General features: G+C 36.4%; 1 protein-coding gene across 1 annotated transcript; it reads right to left on the bottom strand.

Annotated features, from left to right (window-relative positions):
* Positions 1-243: 243 nt before the first annotated feature.
* LOC113850207 (mediator of RNA polymerase II transcription subunit 12) lies at positions 244-18784 on the bottom strand. The gene is made up of 13 exons (XM_027480630.1): positions 18277-18784; positions 16838-17032; positions 13763-13822; positions 10822-10927; positions 10121-10189; positions 9902-9955; positions 9623-9730; positions 9089-9238; positions 8651-8998; positions 6169-8522; positions 3024-5636; positions 2198-2528; positions 244-1353 (listed from the first exon to the last, which is right to left on the bottom strand). Exons 2-13 carry the CDS (start codon positions 16963-16965, stop codon positions 913-915), a joined length of 6762 nt encoding a protein of 2253 aa, XP_027336431.1. The 5' UTR covers positions 16966-17032; positions 18277-18784; the 3' UTR covers positions 244-912.
* Between the last annotated feature and the right edge of the window lie 1983 nt (positions 18785-20767).

Raw genomic sequence — 20767 nt, 5'->3', positions numbered from 1 at the left:
ATCGTTTGTTTCAATAATAGTTGTCTCATAGGCCTCTTATTAGTCTAATGTGCAATTTATAGACGAATGGAACACATTTGAATGCTATGATAATTTAAGATTCCTACAGTTACAAAATAAATATTCATGGAAGGGCATTCTGGTTTTATTAAGATATTTGCTTAAATTAACAAAAAAGAAACGCTGGTTTAACATTTTTTTAACATGCATTGCTCATTTAAACCAAATGCAATACTGCATGTAACAGAAATGTGTGTATTTATCAAACCTAACAAAATTTTCCCTCGCTACTCGTGCATACATAATTTTTTTTCCTGATAAAATATTCAGGTAAAAATGAAATTATCTCTGGACTTGTCAGCAAATATTATGGTAATGCTACATATCAAGCACATAATTTTGATAATCTTAATATGTGGAAAGAAACAATGGTTGAGTGCCCTTGTGTGTGCTTGCGCCCCTGAAAGATATATAGACACTGCGCACACAAGGGTGCACTAGACAAATAAAAATGAGCATGAAACAGCTACAAATCACTTGAGATTATATTACTCAGATCAATTGGTAAAGTGAAACAATGATCCCTATATATACAACAAACCTTCTGAACTGTGCACGAAGTGCACAATCCAGATTGGGGGTGATCAACAGGTTAGTAGTCAACCAGGCCAGAACCCAAAGGATGACCTGTGAGGACATCACCTCTTCTCTTCAACAATGAATTAGAACCCATCCAATCCTTCACCCATTTTCAAAATAATGCCCCCTCAACTTCCCTTCAACTTCAACACAAGAAGGGCATGCACAAAATGGAATCTTCATGCCATTCATGCATCCAATATGAATACTGAAACTGCAAATGCACTTGCTGAGGGGTTTGTATATTCCAAACCAACAAAAAATTATCGTTAATCAGCTATCGTCATCCACTGCACCAACATATGTAAGGTCTGTCCGCCTCACCCTTACAGCCCCTTTAAGCCAGCTGGCAGCTCGAATATTAACATGATCACCACTTCCTATGCTAGCAGTATTACCAGCAGAAGGGTAAGATCCAGCACCATCTTCTAAAAGCGTCCAAGGATCAATTTCCAAATCATTGTCCTGTTGTTTTGACTTCCCAGATGCATTAGCTGCAACCCTGGATAGAACCAAGTTCCTCTGAGGTATAGTTGAACCACTGGAGTTAATCCCAGGATTTGTATTGCTGGGTTGAAAACAAACAAGAGCACTGTTTGACACAGTTGGTGGCTGGCAGGATAAGGAGCACCGCATAGAGGGAAAGAGTATGGGCATTGCAGCTTGGATATGCCACCGTATAGTGTCTGGCAGTTGCATACGGTCCAAGTCATTCTGCATCAGACAATAGAACATTAGATAAGCAATATTAGGAAGATTGAAATAGCATTTCAAACACAAACATTGACAAATTGTAAAGTTTTAGTAGCAATTTATGATGCACCGATACAACCATAGTACAACATGGGATACATCATTCCTTGAAAAATTGGGATTTAGCATGATGCACCATAACATGTATGTAAAAATTAGATATCATTTCAGAAAACATATAAAACCATCATATAAAGATAATGGTCGGGCCATTCCATGGTTGAAGGATGAAGATGAAGAAAAAAGAAGAGTTTTTATTTGCAATATTAGTGATCAGAAAATAGAAGTCTAGAAACCATCACAATCTTATTATATCCAACATTTGTTGAAAAAAACACCCCAGCAAATTAAAAAACCAAATATTACACAATCGAAGCAAACATTTTGCGTTGAAGGAGCATTCAGTACGGTATTTGACAAAAGGTTTGTACCTAACACAGGCAAGGTAGAAATTTTCAAGAATCAGTGATTCATAGGCAGCAGCAAAGACAGAAGATCTTATCATATAACAAGTTCATTGCTTTTCAGTCTTGAAGAAATGTTTCCGGCATTGCCATCTTATCCAATTAAGAAAAATAAGTTATATATAGCAATAGCACCTATAAATCCGTAAAACAGAAGTTTAACTGAATTAAGATTCCAATCAGCTATAGAGCTTTAAAGCAATCAAAGAATCTTTATGTTTCTGCTTCAACCAGTTTCTTAAGGTAAGTTAGATTAGTGTTAAATAGGTTGAACCAACACCTAATAAGAACTAGTGACTAGAAACAAAAACTATACACATCTATAGGCTAAAAGATCAAACCTGCAAAGTCTCCAATAATTCTCGGTCAATTACAGAAATTTCCCTAGTAGGTTCGTTGCTCGTCTTTGTAATAGGCTTCAGCCTAAGCCAACTTGGAGGATAACTACTTAACAACCCGTGCAAAACCAAAAACAAACGATCAAACAGACCCCTAGAAGAAGAATCCACACATGCAGTAGAAGCAACATCAGAAGATGACTCCACCTCCCTCCTCAGCAGAGATGGCACAGGATTCACCGAAATGTCTGCATCCTCATGCACAACCCTGCTACCAAGTAGACGAAGAATTACAGAGGCAAGGTTTTGTCTCATGCTTCGCACAGACGGCTCCCTACAAAATAGAACATATGGAATTTAACATTCTACGATGAAATAGTTCCATCACATATCATACATACATAAAATACCTTCATGATCACAGCACAAATAGGGATAGTTTCACTTCTGAAGAGCCATAATTAACAGATTTAACTGATTTCCAACACCCAAAAATTTAAAGCTCAAATCCATTTTGATTCAGGGAAAAACTATCACAATCAGCGCCCACAGCTGGGACCCATGCTAATCATCACATTAAATGGGACCGTATTTCAGGAAATGTGAAAATAATCATATTGCAATTAGCTCCATTTTTTATATATTTCAAGAAAACAGAAAAGGGCCACAATATTTCTTTTTTGTTTTTCACTCGACAGGTAACTACTAACTATGACTAGTTAAAAAAGATAATCTCATACTATTCATCCAAGAAAAAGATAACTCTAGAGTGGCAACAATCCTGCAACAAGAATGCTAAATTACACACAGGAATATCCAGTCTCAATACCTGTCAGTGCAAAGAATAGGAAGAAATCTCAGGAGTAACTGCAAACGTAATGACATAGAAGCTCGAAGGGCTGCTGGAGATGGTGGGGAAGAATCTGCTGCCATTGTTGGTCGTCTAGCTAATCCAGGGCTTCCACCTCTCATAGTTTTGCGATTATTTACTTTATTTGTCTGACCTTCCACACCGGGAGGAGCAGCTCCCACTGCCTTACTTCCACCAGTAACAGCAGTTATTTGTTGCTCAATATAACTTAGCTGTTTCACCAAATCATTTGCAAAGGAATTGCGGGATTCGTCAGAGCTTTGATCTATGCAAGGAAGAAGTAACTCAATAAGAGCCCTTTCAGTCACTTGCTGCTGGTTACAGCTTGAGTTTTCAGTGTCAGACACTTGAGATAACCCTCTGAGGCACCTTTTCAAATCCATTCCCTCTTCAACAACTTCTCCTTCCTCAAGAGATGCAGTATCAAACTTCTTTTTATCCCCTTTGATAGTCCCTTGATCAGTACATGGACTACACCAACCCCATGGCTCCCAAAATTGGGCCTTAACAGAGAGTCCTTTACTCTCAGCAATGTTATGTAGTCTTTGTCTGATGGTCTTCCGACCAAAGAGAACATCCTGACCTCCAAGGAACCATTTAGCTTGCAACAACATTGAATCCTCTAGTGACCTACCAAAGAGATGAATCAACTCTGAGAAAAGGGGAGCAGCATCAGGTCTAACCAGCAACCTTGTGAGAAGTATTTGAATGAAATTGTTCTCGTTCTCAGAAGCAGCAGCAGCCTTCTCTGGACTAGGTGAGGACAACTGTATAGCATCAGCTAAAGACATATCATGAGACTCCAGTTTTTCAATGAGGGCTTGTTCATTTAAAAGCAACCTGAGTGTGACCCACTGCCAGTGAAATTTGGCAGGTTGCATGGTATCCAAAACATGCACAAGCATATCCTGAAGCTTAGACTCACGATCTGTGAACTTAATTTTAGATTCACCAGGTCCAGAAATCCGGCTCCCATCATCTTTTGAATAAACAGATTGTGGCATCTTACAATCAATCATGGCATTTAGAAAAAGCCTGGAGCGTAGAGGAACAAATGCCGTAGATTTTAAATGCATATCAGAACCATTCAACTCGAGCAAGGTTGCAAATTCAGAATCACTTCCATTTGCAGCCATAAGATCATACAGACCCTGACAGTCTCTAAAACATACATCTCGAAAAGGCAAATGTTTTATAGCATCAGTTATGGCCATTGTTAGAGACTGGTAAAGTTGATTTATGTCTTCACGAACTGTGACATTAGCATTCTGAATGAAGGGCCGCCATTTAACAAAGGCAAATATTGAATAGGCAGGAGGAAAGACCAAGTTTAGAGGAAGCATACGTTGCATCCTTGAAAGAGCCATAATAGATGGCTCACCCAAGAGTTCTGCCACTAACCCTTCACAGATTGTTCTGCAGTTTCCAACAAGCAATCTAAACCAATGGACATGAACTTCAATTGAACTATCTGCCTTAAAAGCCATAACTGAACGAGCATTTCCATTTGAATTGGATCTTGTGCTTCTTAAAAATTGTACCACATCTAGCCCCTCCTTTAATCTGAGAACGGTTACCATTCTTTCCAGGCCGGTAACACCATATAAAATTGCACCAACAAGAAGGGCAGAAACAGAAGCAGCAATTTTTGTTGCTTTTGCAACCACAACTTTATTAGGGTTGCTTCCTATATCATTTGAAATAGAGTTACTAGTATCATGGGCTTCAGGAGACATCTGAAACTGAGCTCGAGATGCTTTACTTGGTGTAAAAACACCAGCAAGAGCATTAGAAGCTTCAGCTGCAAGAGCAATATCAAATACACGGCTTTGGCGTTCTCCTAGGGCTTCCTTAAGCAGGCAGAGACAGGTTATATGCATTCGCAGAATGCATCCAGCATAATTCAATGAACTTGTACCTGACATTATATTTGAATGATTATTGCCAGATGAAAAATCAGGCATTTTTGCTAAAGTTGGACCAACACTAACAACAATTGCAGAAACAGCAGATGAGACCAAAGAGGGATCTCCTTCCTGAGCAGCCCCACCAGTCTGCCTTATGCAATCAATCAGACCCATAACTATTTTTTGAGCAATTTGATATACACTATCCCATTTTTCTAAAGCAGGACCTTTTGGTGTACCAGCAGCAAAAATCTTTCTATCCTTTCCAAAAAGATAGGGGAATGCATCTTCAACATTACGCTGCACTATGTCCCTCATGCCTGCACCAACTCTGGATGGCAACCGACCGCCACTTATCTTCTGACGGAAAAAATCATCAGGGTCCTCAATTCCAGCTGGAACTCCTAAGGGCAACCCTATCTCTCCATCCACTCTACCAGACTCAAGTTCAGAGGAAAGTCTTGCATCACATGTAGTCTTAAATGTTTTCTCCCACTCAATGACACTAGCCACATTGCTGTATTTTTTAAATAAATACCGAGCAAAAGCTAGAGATCCTGAACCTGAAACCCTTCCATTAGATGCAATAATAGTGCCAGCACGATGCATTGCAGATGACAAAGCTTCAGGAATAAGGTCTGCTGCAACAAGAATGTTCTCATACCTACAACAAATACAATACACAAGACAAGTTTGACAAAATCTCATCCCAAAAATACATACAGAAACTGTCCAACACAAGCTTAAAGACTGCCTATGAAGCACTGGTTGAATGACAAAAAAGATAGGATGGCCCATAAAAAGTCATTAAAACTTCACTGAAGGTTCAGCAAACTTGCACTGAAATTAGTTTAGAACTTGAAACAGGCCCCCTTATAACAAGAACAACAGTTATTTGTGTTGTTAATTTGTAAGTATAGGATTTTATTTTGGCAATCCTGAGTAGATGAGAGCAATGCAAGATTTAATCGATGCTGAACTAATTAAAGATGGCAAGAAAGGGGAGTACAGGAAGGAACACATACAACAGCTTATTGGGTACCTCATAAAGTATAGTATCTATATCACACATTTTGAAGGTGTTGCTAAGCTAAGCAAATGCCACAAGAATAAGAAGGAAATGCTGGGATGAGGGGAAGAGCAAAGAGACAGCAAACAAAAAATATAGAAGTATAACTGAGAGCAGAGCTGCAAACCTTCTTAGTGATGATAGCAGAAATGCTTCTCCCACATCACAAACTTGGTTTTCCGCATTCCTTGGCAGCATCAAAACATTCCTCCCACTATGAATTGTAGAATTGGGGCTATTAAGAACCTTTGGTAGCAACCAAAGGAGGAACTTGACAGCTGATACCAAATCATCAGAAATATCCATCAAATAAAGTATTGTTGAAAGTTCATCCTCACCAAGTTTCCACCGTATTGAGCTTCTATCCTCCACCATGGAAAAAGGCCTGCCAAACTGACCAGTTTTACCAAGATTTTTCTCTCTCTCTTCAACTACCTGCCTGACCACAGTCAACAGCCAAACTGCTATTGCTCTTTTCTCAACAAAGCGAAGCTGCTTTAGTGCTTTTCCAATGGAAACTACATCCCCATAATTACTTGTTCGTATGCTATCCACAGACCTCAGCCCATCTCCATCTGTAGCAGATCTATGGTGAGGACAGCTTACCTTGTTATCACACACATGACTAGTTGACGCCCCTTGGCTACCCTCAATTCTAGAAGCTGCCAGCTGAGCAAGACTCTGAGTTTTACGGACATTCTTTTGTCGACTCTTAGTCACCTGCTTGGTTGACTTTTGTGGTTGATCAACTTTGAGAGGCTCCGAGGATTTCATTCCCTTCTTCACCCACCATGTATCATCATCATCGGAATGAACTGGAGAATGCCCTTGAACAAATGAGCTTCTTTCCTCGTTTAACCTTTGTCTCTTTGCTCTGCTACATTCTTCACACCCAGGTGTAGCCTCCACAGAATCAATCTTGCTGTAATGAGACCAGATAGGTTTCCTAACATTGCCTTCAGATTCATCAGAGCCTGTAGTGCTTAAATTAGATAAACAATTAGGTAGCTGTAGCAGTACTGAGATGGCTGTTTTTAGTTCTTCAACGTTAGCATCATCCTTTGCATTTTTTGAAGATATTGTGTTAGAAATAGCAGTTCTTCTCTGATCAATTGGCACTTTCAAAACTCCACCCTTTGTAGAAGCTGGATATTGCTTTTGCTTCGAAGCAGATAAATTGGCACCACTGGCATCATCATGGGACTGACTCAAAGGACCACGAAGTATGAGGCGGCGTTCATTCAAGTAAATTTGCAAGGCTTCTTTGAGCTGTGGCCCTTCAACAATCCCTAATTCCTCCAAAGCATCATGGACAAAGCGTCCAGGTAGCTGCTTTAAGATGCGATAGTGTCTCTTCTGTCGCTCCAGGTCAACAGCATTGACATTCATATCCATGATCCCACTCACTATCAGCTGCCGTACATATGCCAAGGGGTAAAAGATGCCTGCACTTATGAGTTCCACTATAAATAGATGTAGGCGCTTGGGACCTTCCCCTCTGTGCACCACATGCTGATCAATCCAACAAACTATAATATCATGGAGAGGACCCGGGCTTTCAAATATAACTGAAGGACTGGTACTCTGGTCCACACATTTTGAACTAGATTTCAATTTGGATACATTACCCACATAATTCCAATTATGCCGTTGACTTGAATTTTTTGAAAAATGACCAGCTCTTTGAATTCTCTCATTTGTTTGTTTAAATGAAATTTTTGCATCTCTCATATTCATCTTTAAAAGTCTAACAGCTATATGCACTTGGGAAAGATCTTTCCTACCTGTAAACTTTATGTCGTGAGGAGGAGTAGAACGAAAATCCCGGAAATCACACGTTGCCCACTCACAAAGGAAAAATACTGAATATATAAGGGGTGTATTTACAGTCCCAAACCATTTCAGAGATAACCTTAAGCAAGGGCTGACTTTTGCAACCCAACCTTCAGATACAGTTCCACCAAAAAGATCTTCAAAAAGAAATTTATATGCCATGCGTAAATCACCCAGCACAAGAGATTTATCTAAGGCCTTTGCAACTTTAGCCAGACAATGACCTGGATAGCCTGGGTTTGCAGCCTTTGCAAGATCTTCTGTATGTCTCTGAATGCATGAAATAATTTTACCAAAATCATCTGAACTATTTTTTATCCTCCCTGACGATTCAGTTGACTTTAGTACAAAACTCCCATCATTCATTGAATGTGAAACTATGGAGGATGGTAAAGGAAAGTAATCCAAAGCAACAAAAGTATCTGGCACCACAAGTATCAAATACCGGAGCATTTCAATCAGAGCATAAGTTGTATATGCCCTCCTGGAATTATCAACTAGATCTGAACCACCTGGAGCAGGATCACGAATGACTTGGAGAGCTAATCCAGCAAGAGTGCGCACATAAGTTTGAGATAGAACAATAGTTTCTAAAAAACCATATATAATAGGCAATAACAGCTGCCAAACCTCAAGCAGTTCCTTTTCCTGAAAGGAATAGAAATGTGAAAAATCAAAACCTGAAGGTTGAGAATCAGTAAAAAATATATATGCATCACTTATATTTTCATTAGCACATAAAAATTGGTAAATGCAAAATGATGTATAAGGAATACCTGTAGTTGATTCAACACCCAATCAATGACAAGAGAAGAAAGAAGCAACCCTTCACCATGATGCCATTGCAGAAGCCGCACCATATACCACCATCTAAAATGTAAGGATGGATCTTCACCATCAGAAACTGATAAGAATGGATCACTTTTATGCTGAAGAGATCCAGTATAAGGCACTTGTGGTGATCGTTCTCGACTATGAGGAGTAGAATGAGAAGTATTCTTTGAGAAAAATTCATCCAGAAGAGTTTGCAAGTAATTGATAACATCTTTGGTCCAAACCTCAGAGCGAGACAGCTGAATTTTGTCAGCAGTCCCAGAAGATATACCAACAGAACCAGGTCGAACCTGAAAAGTTCAATCATAATCTACCTTCAGATATCAAAATATATGAATTTGGCACAATAGGTAAATATACCAACATTAAAGCATCCTTACCTGATTGAGGTAAGTAACCTTGATAAACCAGGTGGCTCTGAGCAATGGAACATTATTCCTGATAAGAACCTCTAAAAGTGATGCCCTTTTATAACCATGAGGAACATGATCAGCCAACGAGCGTAATCGCTTGTGCTGTTGTGATAAGCCCTATAACACAATTTCCCAAGACATTGAACCACCAAGTAACATTGAACAAAAAGTATTCAGAGATTTTACAGCCATAACAACCAAAAGCCTAAGGAATTGGTCATAGTAGCTTATATACATCAGTTCTACTAAATTCATGAATGGCTACAGCCTGCATGGAACTATTTAGCATATAAACATTCCAGATCCCTCCATATTCACATCCTGCAACTAGTCACATCAAAACTACAACCATCTTTTAACCATTCAAATTAAGACCTTGTGCTTTCTTCATATAAATTTTGCCAAAACATATCCGAAACAAATTTGAGAGGCCACAGTTAATATACTGGAATTGGCACAAAGAAAAAAATGCAATAGGAGCAAGACTATCAGGAAGTATACCTCAATCCATTTCTTCCGGAAGTCCTCACCACTGGGTCTTAGTTCAGGGAAAACGCCAGACCTAGCAAGTTGTGATCCTGAAAGAGCCACACCATACACTTGGCCAGCCTGTCAAATCAAATGCTATCATTTAGATCAAACACCTCCATAACAAACCAAGATAGGTGACTGCACTAAATCTAAATTAAGCTAGAAGAAAACACACAAATATGGACATACTATAGAAGTAGAATGTTCAGCAAGGATAAATAGATTGCATAACAGATTAAAGATCATCACCTTCCTCTTCTGAGCACGAGATTCATTGATGGCCCTAAGACATTTTCTAATGGCCTGGAAAGTAGATTAAAAACTAACAAGTTAACCTATATCCACACAGGCTTCCAATGAAAAACAAAATAAAAATAGAGATGAGCAGTAATTTCAGAGCAAAGTCATAAAATAAATAAATAAAGTGGACATCAAAATCTCCAAAAAGAAATGAGACAAGAGATTCACCTCTTTGCAATTAAGAACAACTGCCTTGTTAAAATGTGGAACCTGGGTCAGCGAAATTTCTCTAGCTTCCTGAGAAACACAGGAAGCAATGCAATGTCAGAAAATAACAGACACCAGAAAAAAGGGCAGGTTTGAACAGTTTAAAATAATCTATCTTATGAACGCACAATTTGAATTTTTTATGTCAACAACTAACCAAGAGAGCTATAATTCTCAAGAATTATGCATGCCTAGATCACTATTTCAATTACCTTGAAAAGTGGGAGGTTCAGATTTGAAATTTAAAAGGAAAATCTGTAATATCAACCTCACTGACACTTGCACAGACAGATACATGCATAATACAATCCAAAAGTAACATGATCGTCACACCAGCATAAGATTTATTAGAAGTACCTAACACATCATTAGCAAGTATAATACCCACCAAATCTAATATAAACGATTTGGGCCAACACCAGACTGCTTTTATACATGCAGTTCTTTAGTTATTCCCTATAGTTGGGATCACCGCATAAAAAAAACCTATGAGAATTGAACATAAAAAGACATATATAACAGCCTACAGTTCCAAACATTCAATTACCCTGGACATGTTCTCTCAAAAATTTACAAACAACATATGAGGAAAACAAGATAACAACAATTCAGTGCATGTTTTATTTAGCTTATTTTAAAGAAATAGTCACTTAATGGCATACCTCAAGTCCCTCAACTGCATCCCTGTATCCAGATTGCAAATATTCTCTTGTTAGAGTCTCCTCTGGACAAGTTGGTGTTTGGGGATGAAAGTCTGGTGCCCCAAGCCTGAGATTCAAATAATAGTGTTTTGCATGTAAATGTACAAGATAATGACACCTCGAAGCTTAATGCCTTAAGAGATTAATGCCTTAAGAGTAATTTTACAAACAAGATAAAGTCTTGAGAAAAAAAATCTAAAGAAAACAAATCTACAGAAGTTTATTGAATCTCATAGAAAAAAGAAGAGAATTCTCCCTGTAAGGCTTCCCCCTTTTACAACTGAGCCATCGCCCATTTTCAAATCTAATAAATATGAATCCCAACCTAAGTCCCCACACTTATCACAACTTTAACAACCCAACCACTTAACTATTCAAAGTAACTACTCCCTAGGCCCTATCAATACCGTCCACTTGAAGTTCAACCTTGACAGCAAGGTTGAAAGTGCAGAACCAATATTAGATAGTGACCATATCCTTCTAACTACAATTATTCTTCGTCGGATTCCATCTTAACACTCTTCCCATCTATTCCCCCAAACTGGTACTATACCTGTTTAGTAGTCCTCAGGCAAACCAAATACCCTAATGCTGAAAAGGTTCAGCCTCATAATGAAAAAGTGGACCCAATCCAACTAATGGAATAATCCAACTATAGAAGGAATAACCAAGAGAGATCCTACTCAGCTGACCCATGATAAGGAACTGGTGAGGAACAGTTACCAAGGCCATAGTATATAGACTAGGAGATATGAAGAGTTGCAAAAACAGACATATTCGTCCAGTCTACCTTACCTGGACTTTAGTGAAAAGGAGTCTTGAGTAAATGCCTTTCCATTTGTTAATCTCAGGCTAAAGTCATCACCGTCATACTTTTTTTATTGGGGGTACCTGAGCAGGGAACAATTGGTTGGCAATAGTAAAAACATCTACCCTCTTCTCTTCTCCTTACATAACCCTGGTTAGTAGAGTAACCTAACTACCATTTCACTGAGTGTACAAACCACTGCCATTGGGCTTAGTGGTGGAGCGCATTGTTGCTGTACTTCCTTCTTGCACACTTTTTCTGAATCATTGTTTGAGCCGTGTGTCATTCTTAAATCTTGAATAAGCCCAACAATGGTGTTCCTTACCACCATTGTTAAAAACTCTAGTTTTAACTCGTAAATTCGTACAAGTTTATGAGTTTAGGTACCCAAAATGAGTTGTATCACTTGTAATCTCACACCTTGTTAAATTCGGATGAATTCAATTGAACTCATGTAAACTCGTGAGTTCACTACCGAGTTCACAATTTCTACTGAAACAGCTGAGTTTCCTATTCTTAGGGTTAACTTTATTCTCGTGAAAGTTCTTAACCAATCTGCAACGGACTGATACAGCAACATCATGTGACCTGCAACTCTAAGATACAAACAGAGAACGATGACTTGCAGCAAACAGACTTCGTGTGACAACATCCCGTGCGAACAGTAACGAACAGAGAGCCAGGGCAACAGCCATTTGACAACCAGGCTCTGGCGACCTTGTGCAAATGAAACAGAGAGCTTCTTGCAGTGGTAAGGACCACCACATTTGACCTCCGAATAGTGATCCTCTAAAAGAGAGGACTCTGGGCAAGCAGAGAGCTCCTTCACTGACCATTGTTGACCCTCCCTGTCCTTGCTTTATTACTTCACTATTCTGCATTATTCAAGTGAGTAGATTGTGTTTCTTGCTAAAGTGAATGGCGTTTGTTTACTAGCAGCAACTGTGATTATTGGCATTGTATGATTAACTATTTTAGTATGTTTTAAATTTTGATATTATATTTTACTTCACTATTGTTATTTTTAATATTTTCTTTGCATGAGATAATGAGTCAAGTTTGCACCTCACGAGTTTTCTTAAACTCTCGCTTTTAACAAACCTTGGTTACAACAGTCCAGGTAAACCCACTGTAATTTCCCCCAACTGATCCTGTTCTTGGCACAATGCCTCCCCCGAGATGATACCTGATTGTGCTTCTGGAACACAGGACTGAGGTCCAAAAGGAGTTTGGTGGCACACAGGTCTGTCTAAACCAAGCATTTCACATCACTCCTCAACTACCTAAGAAATACCCCAGTAATAGTTTATCAGGAATATGGGCACATACTTATCAAAAGATCCCATTTTCCACAAGGTGGATAATCTTTCATACAAGCTGCCCATGTTTTGTTCTGCGAACCTCAGTATCAACATTACAGTAAACCATTCCCTAGTCAAGTCTGGCATCTTCCTCCAGAAGTGAAACTAGTGCACATTGCATCTTTCATAGCAAGTTGTAACTTCATTGTCAGTTTCCTTAGTAAACTTCTCTACATGCAAATCTAGATGTAATTGCACCCTATTTGCTCACTGTCTTCTTTGAGAACCCTGCTAAATTCTGAAGAGCCCATATTCTTGGTTCAACATTATCCCCAAAATATGGCATCTCAAAGTGCAGACTAAATTGTTACAAAGCAACAAGAAAGAACTGAAAAATCTAGAGACAAAAGAGAAAGAGAACAAATCTGCAAAGGTTTATGGAATCTCATAAGGAAAAAGGACAGAGCATACTCCTTCCAAGAGTTTCCCCTGCTAACACCAAGCAATGCTCTATTTCCTAGAATAGTAGATCAGAATCCTGCACTTCTATTCCTCTCCTACAATTTAAGCCAAGTCTCTTAACAACTTCAATTTTTCAACTACTTAACTATTCCAACTCACTACAAACAAAAGAAAAAGCTGATAAACAAGGTGAAAAGGAAAACACTGTACATGTAATTTTTGTATATATGAAAATTTGGCCCCAATAAAGCCTAAGGCTAGCACTAGTAGTCAATTTGAAGAAAAAGTAAGTAATAATTTTATCAGGTGTGCCCTTATGAAGAGAAACTACCTAGAGTTCAAGGGTTCTTTATCACACTTCAACTTGTATGGGTTTAGCGGTGGTTGTCGCCTGCAAACACAAACCATTGTGTTCAAAGTGAACAGAATTAGATTTCAGATTCAGCATAAAAAAATAATATGCTACTATATAGATAGATATATGAAACATTGGCAGTATTAGGTCAATCGAATATAAACCAAAGGCAAATAAATGAATTTAAAATGCCATTATTAACATAAATGGCTGGATTTCCAATTTATAGTATTACAGTACTAAAACAAATCTATTGCATCCATTTTTGAAAAAAACAACTACCAACACAGTACCCTATTACCCTTCACCTTCAAATGATTAACAATATTCAGAAACTAGAAATGGTATGGTAGAATCACTCCAGCACACAAAAATAATAAAACAATTATTAAAATGATATGAAAATGAAGAAATCTTGATTAAAAATATAACTGAAAGGGGGAACAGAGATCAAAACAACTTCTGCAGAACTAGAGTCAAAGTTCTCTATTATTTATATGAAAATTACACAATCCACTCCTGTCTTGGAAATTTAAACCATACTTTATGTAGTTTTTGTGGACCCAGGAATAGTTTTCTATTCCTAACAATATATAAGATAACCCCTTCGCATAGGTATAAGTTCCTCATAAACCCTTGCATAAATCCAACACTTCCTCGAAGGTCAAGTCTTATATTTGGATTGTGGTACTCAATAGAATCAATATAAATGACATGTTGAACATTCATAGGCCACATAAGGCTCTTTCTCCAAATGCATGTAATGTGTGGTGCCATCTTAGAATAATTTCTTCACCTGTTCTTACATTGTTCTGCCATGGTCTTTGTGTGGCACTCCTTATTTATTTGGCATTTTCAGTGATTGTTCAGTATGCCCTACGTCCATGGACAAATTCTTGATAATTAACGTCATGAGTTTTTTCATGGTATTGGATTTAGTAGAACTGAAGAGGCTAAATTTTGTGACATTGTGCATTTATTCTAAAATTTGATGCATTGGTTGGAGAGACACGGTCCCATCTTTAAGGAGGCTTCTTTGGTTCATCACATTTTACACCAAGTCTTTGAGAATGCTAAGATAAATGTATGACCATATGAGAAAGGACAGAATATGAAATGAGTGTACACAAATATTGAAATAACGCCTGTTAATAGAGGATGACATAAATTTCAGTTAAGGTAGTTTGAACATATGCAAAGAAGGCCACTAAAAACAATAATGAGGAGAATGGACTGTGTCATTTTTAATCTATGAAAAAGGGTAGAGATCATAAAAGAATTTTGAAAAAAATTATAAAAAAATATCTCATGGTAAATAATGTCTATGAGAATTTAGTTTTTGAGTGAGCCTAGCAACGTCATGTGATCAATGCAGCTGATCTCACCTAGTGGAATAAGGTGTTGTTATTGTTGTATCATGTTTTAGACCAAGTGTTTGGCATCTATTTGGCATACAGCAGCACATAGCCTTTTTAATGGGGGTTTTCTAACATATGTTGAGGGATTGGAAACCCTTGTTACATCGACTTTCAATTTTTTCTCAGTTGTTTTCTGTTCTGTATTCTGTTTTTTTCTTTAGGAGGATTCTTTGTCACCTTTCTCTTTGTAATTTTGTGTCTGACTCAATAAATTCCTTACTTCATATAACCAATCCACCAATAAATATTTGCTAACTTTGCAGATTAAAAAAAAGTATTTAAATTTTAAATTAAAAAATGAAAAATAAAAATTAAACCAATTAACACTAACATTTTCCACATTCATTAAGTCAACACATCAAGGCAGATAGTTGTTAAATTATTCCTCTATATTTTACATTAATTTCTCATGAAAAAAGAGAACATATTTTTAGAGTAGAAAATCAAAATAGAAGGGAAATTTGCAAACATAACCATTATACAGAAAGAAAATAATCAAAAAAGTGAAAACTTTCAACCCTGTATTTACCAACTTTCTTACAACTATCATTTTCCGTTGTTGCTATTTATGAGCAAATTAGCTAACAGCGCTCTATAGCAGTGGCATGCCACAGCAGCGCTGGGCTGCTAGAGAAGCAGTGTCATGTTGTGGTTTCTGGTTTGTGGAATTATGGCCATTAAAAGCACAAAAATAGGGCTAAAAACGTTTAAAGCTTATCTTTTCTTTGGTTGCACTCTTGGTTTACTTGTTAAAGGCATTTAAGTTTTACTTTACTTTTTTGTGGTGATCTTTGGATTTTACCCCTTTTCAATGATTAATGAGGGAAAAATATCATAGTCACAGCATCATCATGCAAAGTTCTCCGAGTCTAGAGACAAACCACACATCCATTTCTCCAGCAGCATTTTCTTGCCAGATTGTGATAGTTTCCAAAAAAAATCTGTTGATCTCAACAGCACTACTCATGTATTTGATCCTCTATTCTATATTAAGTCTCAGTATCCCTTATCTGTTCCACTGTGAAACTGGTGTTTCATATTTATCTGCTATGTACTTATCTTCAAATTTTGACTTTTGATCATTTATCATGAGTACATCTTTAATTCTGGGTATTTTTTATTTTTCACCATTTATACATGTGTACTATAAATTACTTAATGAGCATCTCAAAACATCATAATAGTGATCATCCGGCTACCCAGTATCCCACTAAAGCAATTTTTGACTCTGCTGGTCTAAACCACTAGAGTCATGAGAATGGATATGTACGATGTCACCTAATATTGCTTGCCCATCCTACCGTCCAAACAGAACATCAAAAGTAGACAGTTTGATAGTCAAGAAAATAAGTGGAGAATATGTGGTATCAGAGGACACTATTGAACTTTTTAAGAAGTTAATAAGAACTGAAAAGTCAAGATAAAATAAGTATTTTGCACTTGGAACATTCTATACTTGAAGTAAATTATTAGCTAACAGAATATATATATATATATAAAGCAAACCATTGTGTAGCACAGGTCACACAATTACTTGGAATTTGCAGTATCTTTGTCATATATGCACTAGTCACAATCACTGATGACGAGAAATTGGCAATAAGGGGGCCATCTCAGAAGGAAGTTCACTTACCTTGAACTTACAGAGAAGTTAGCTGGCAAAGAAGGTGAATCAGATCTTCCAGTGTCTCTAGCAGATGGCCCACCTATTGTACTGTTATTAACTGCACTAGTGCAGCTGCCAGCATGATACCTTTGCATTTCCCCAAACTATAACCAGCATACTGCCCTCGGCATCATACCACTGCAAGGAGCTGTAATAGCTAAACTGCATGATCGACAGTGCCACCCAAGTCATTCATTCCAATGCCAATGAAGCAAACAAAAAGCATATTAAATAAAGTGAAGAAAACAGGATGCACAATTGAAATAAAAAAGATTAACGCAATTGACAAAGCATTATTGAACTTCTTTCAGCTGCTAAAGGATACATACTGAAATCCTAATACACTAAGGGCTTGTTTGAAAGAGCTTATGAACAACTGATGAAAACAACTTATGACTCTTCATAAGCTCCTTTTAGCTTATTTCAATAAATTTATTGGTATAACTTATTAAAATAAGTTTTTTTTCATATTATCCCAAAAAATTTCATAGTTAAATTTAGGGCATAAGATATCATTTAAAAAAGAGCTTATTAAATAAGCGCTTTAATAAATTGTGAATTAAAACGCACCCTAAAACTATATATCCCAAATTTGGACGCCATTGGTGGACCATGGGTTGCAAACATGCAAGGAAAAATTTTATTATTCTAACTAGTGAGGATACAAAATTGATAACTAAAAAAAATGCAGAGCCCCAAATAGATCAGAATATCAAACTCCATTGGCAGATTGCTTTTAAAATGCTAGACATTAAACATATTCTGGAAAGTGAAAGGATACAAAATACTAAAGTCTGGTCGTTGCTGAATCCAGCTTTTCCAAGATAATAGAGGACAGAGAATTTGAGCAACTTAACCAATAAAAATTGAAGCTAACATTCATACTCCCATAAAAAACACAGTTACTTCTAAAAAGGGCAAACATAAACTAAACAGTCAAAAAAAATGTAAATATTGAAGTTATAAATAAGCGAATAACATTTTAGATATTGAAGTAGAGTGCAACTATTTAAATTGGAATCTTCCTATTAAGAGTTTTTTAGAGCGAATTCCAATGAATATAAAAATGGAAACTGTACCTATATGAAGTGTCAGCTCTTCAAACTAGAAAATAAACTTGTGACCAATCATCTTGTGGTAGCCAGAATGATAACTCCAACACATATCTGATGTAATAAATTATATGAGACAAAAGAAAGTAGCAAAATTTAATCAACCATTTCCGATCCATAAGTATAGTCCAAAACTCATAGGCAAAACATAAATAAATAAATAAAATACCCATTTACTTATAAATTTTTTCCTCCCAACTCAAAACACCTAGCAGCTTATATTGCCCTCTGAAGTAACTAGGGCACCAAATGAAACTTCTTCAGATGCAAAAAACAATTTTGAAGACAACCCACCTGCTTAATCGTCTAAAAATCGCACTTCACACCAAATCCAAGCTATCCACATGGGGTTCAACCTGTAATTTCAAAACCTAAAAACTGAACCTAATGCGAGAAAAAGCGCCAAAATTTGAACTGCAAAGCAAGATCCAAAACTAGGGTTTTTGAGCGGCGAAATCCTGAACCTTTTCACTTTTTTTTGTTTTTCCCCTTGTTCGGAAGCTAATTGTGGAGATGAAATTATGGGGTATTGGGAGCTAGGGTTTCCGATTAGGAATTCCGAAAAAGAGGGGTTTTGGCAATAACGGGAAACGGGGTTGAAGATGGCTAAAAGGAAAGTTCGGGCACACCTGATAAGAAAAATTTAGGAACTTTGAGGGAAAGGGTTGAAGAGAGAGAAAGTAGGAGAGAGAAAACGAGATTGCAAAGATATAGAAGAAGAAGAACGGTTTGAAGCTTTGACTCTTTTGAGTTTTGGGGTGGTGATGACGACGACGATGATGCCTCTGTTGTTGTTGTTGCTTCCTCTGATAGGAATAAAGGGGTGAAGAGGAAGGGATCTACTAATTATTTTATTATTAAATTATTAGTATTGTTAATTATTATTATTTTCCATGGTGCTTTCTATTCCTCTTGTATCCTCCTATTTTGATCTTATTTACATGAAATTGTTTGAATGATTAGTTGCTAGAAACAACATAACGAGGGCAAAATGGTCATTTTACTTGCAGAAGATATTTATTAAGAGTTTGATTATCTAGATTTGTGTTTATTGCGTTTTTTAATTGCTTTAGTATACCAAATACAATGCCTTGTCTTATTTATATTTTTTAAATTAATAAATAACTTTTTCATAAGATTGGATCTCATAAAAAAATAATTCCTCGATTAAAATTTCTTTTAGGAGTTTAGATTGTAAAATGATTGATTTTGATCCTTTATAATTATTCATTGATATCAATTTTATAATTCAAGCAAATTTATTTTTTTCCAATGAAAGGAACGAGCAACAATATAGAAAAAAAACATTAACTAATTCTGTGAACAAGTATTGTTTATGACCATTCATAATTGAGTTGCTTTCTCTATAAATATAATGACAGCAGATGTCATAAACCTCTACGAAGAGTCATGGGGATCTCTAATTAGCTCAGGATAGCGATGTGTTAGGGAACATCTAAACTAAAGAAGTCTCAAAGCACTTCAAGAATTGCATGTATATGTGAACACAAAAGTATCCTAATAGATAATCTTCACGAATCCTTCTACATATTGCATTCCCAGTTCCATAATCATAGAAGCATCGTTGTTGAGCTTAAGCCACTTCAAAGGATGTCATCTAACTGCCTGTGTTCTAGTGCCAAAGTCTTGAAAAGGTAAGTTGCTAAACATATGCTTATTTTGCCTTAATCACTCACATTATAGTACAGTTTTTAAAATGGTATTAACAGAGTAGTGTGAATCTCCTTTTTTATATCTACTCATGCAAAAATTAAAAATTGACTCTAATTAACAAATGACTCATTTTTATTATCATAAAAGATAAATTTAGACAAAATTTCAATTGGATGCATACAATCCTTTAGTACACAACTTTGATTTCTCATTTGAGTTGTGTAGAAAGAAATATGAATTTAAAGCCACAACCTTATGAGTTCTATTCATATTAGTTAAAAGCATATTCAAGACAACTTTTCTAACAAAGTGAAATTTTTCAGGCACTAACCTAGACTATATAAGATAGGGAAAAAACACAGTACACAAGACTTATGTCATTTAACAATTGATTAAATAATTTTTAGAAAAAAATTACTATAATTAACCACAATGGTCAATAAACTCCTTCACCACTTTGAAACCATCCACTTTAGACAAGGGAAGCAAAGCTATTCTTCAAATTTTTCAAAACCTAAGAGGCAAACATCAAACCAAAATATAATATGATTAGCCCAAGTCTCCAAAGAATTTTTTTATAAAAATTCTAATCTAGTATATTCCCTTTCAAACATTAGACCCTTCATTCCATTTTTCAACAAGATATAAAGCAAGTCAAAATCACAGTATTTTGACATAAACACTTGCATTCAAAGAATTTTCTTTCCATAAATTAACTTCCAACCTAACTTCATTATGGAATCAAAATTAACTATTCTTGAAGATTAAAAATTCAAACCATTATTTGTTTCGAGAGAACACACATGGTCCTAGGCAATTAAGCAGACTTTATAGATTTAGAAAAATAAGTTAGATCAGTTAAGTTGGTATAAAAACCCCTTTGATAAAGCATAGGATTTGTGCTTCAAATTTTAGACTCAAACCAAATTTAGCTTTTTTTTTAATCCAATTCAATTAAATTTAAAACATAATCTACAAGATTTTTCAAAAAAAAAATATTTTTATTGAGCTTGTGCATATATATTTTAACTGTAATAACAAATTTATCATTTATTTGTTACTCTCTATGACTATATACAAAGTGAAAGATTGATATTATTTCATAAATATT

The sequence above is a fragment of the Abrus precatorius genome, unplaced genomic scaffold (genome assembly GCF_003935025.1).
Source record: "Abrus precatorius isolate BTA unplaced genomic scaffold, Abrus_2018 Scaffold9, whole genome shotgun sequence".
Lineage (NCBI taxonomy): Eukaryota > Viridiplantae > Streptophyta > Magnoliopsida > Fabales > Fabaceae > Abrus > Abrus precatorius.
The sequence above is the reverse complement of the archived record's forward strand: the minus strand, read 5'-3'. Positions and strand labels throughout refer to the sequence as shown.

Excerpts from the sequence above, each read along its gene's own strand:
- LOC113850207 (XM_027480630.1), bottom strand. The coding sequence starts at position 16,965 with ATGCAAAGGTATCATGCTGGCAGCTGCACTAGTGCAGTTAATAACAGT. Across the intron at positions 10,190-10,821 it reads ATGCAGTTGAGGGACTTGAG|GAAGCTAGAGAAATTTCGCT; the intron begins GTATGCCATTAA and ends TGTGTTTCTCAG. Across the intron at positions 2,529-3,023 it reads CCTATTCTTTGCACTGACAG|GGAGCCGTCTGTGCGAAGCA; the intron begins GTATTGAGACTG and ends TCTATTTTGTAG.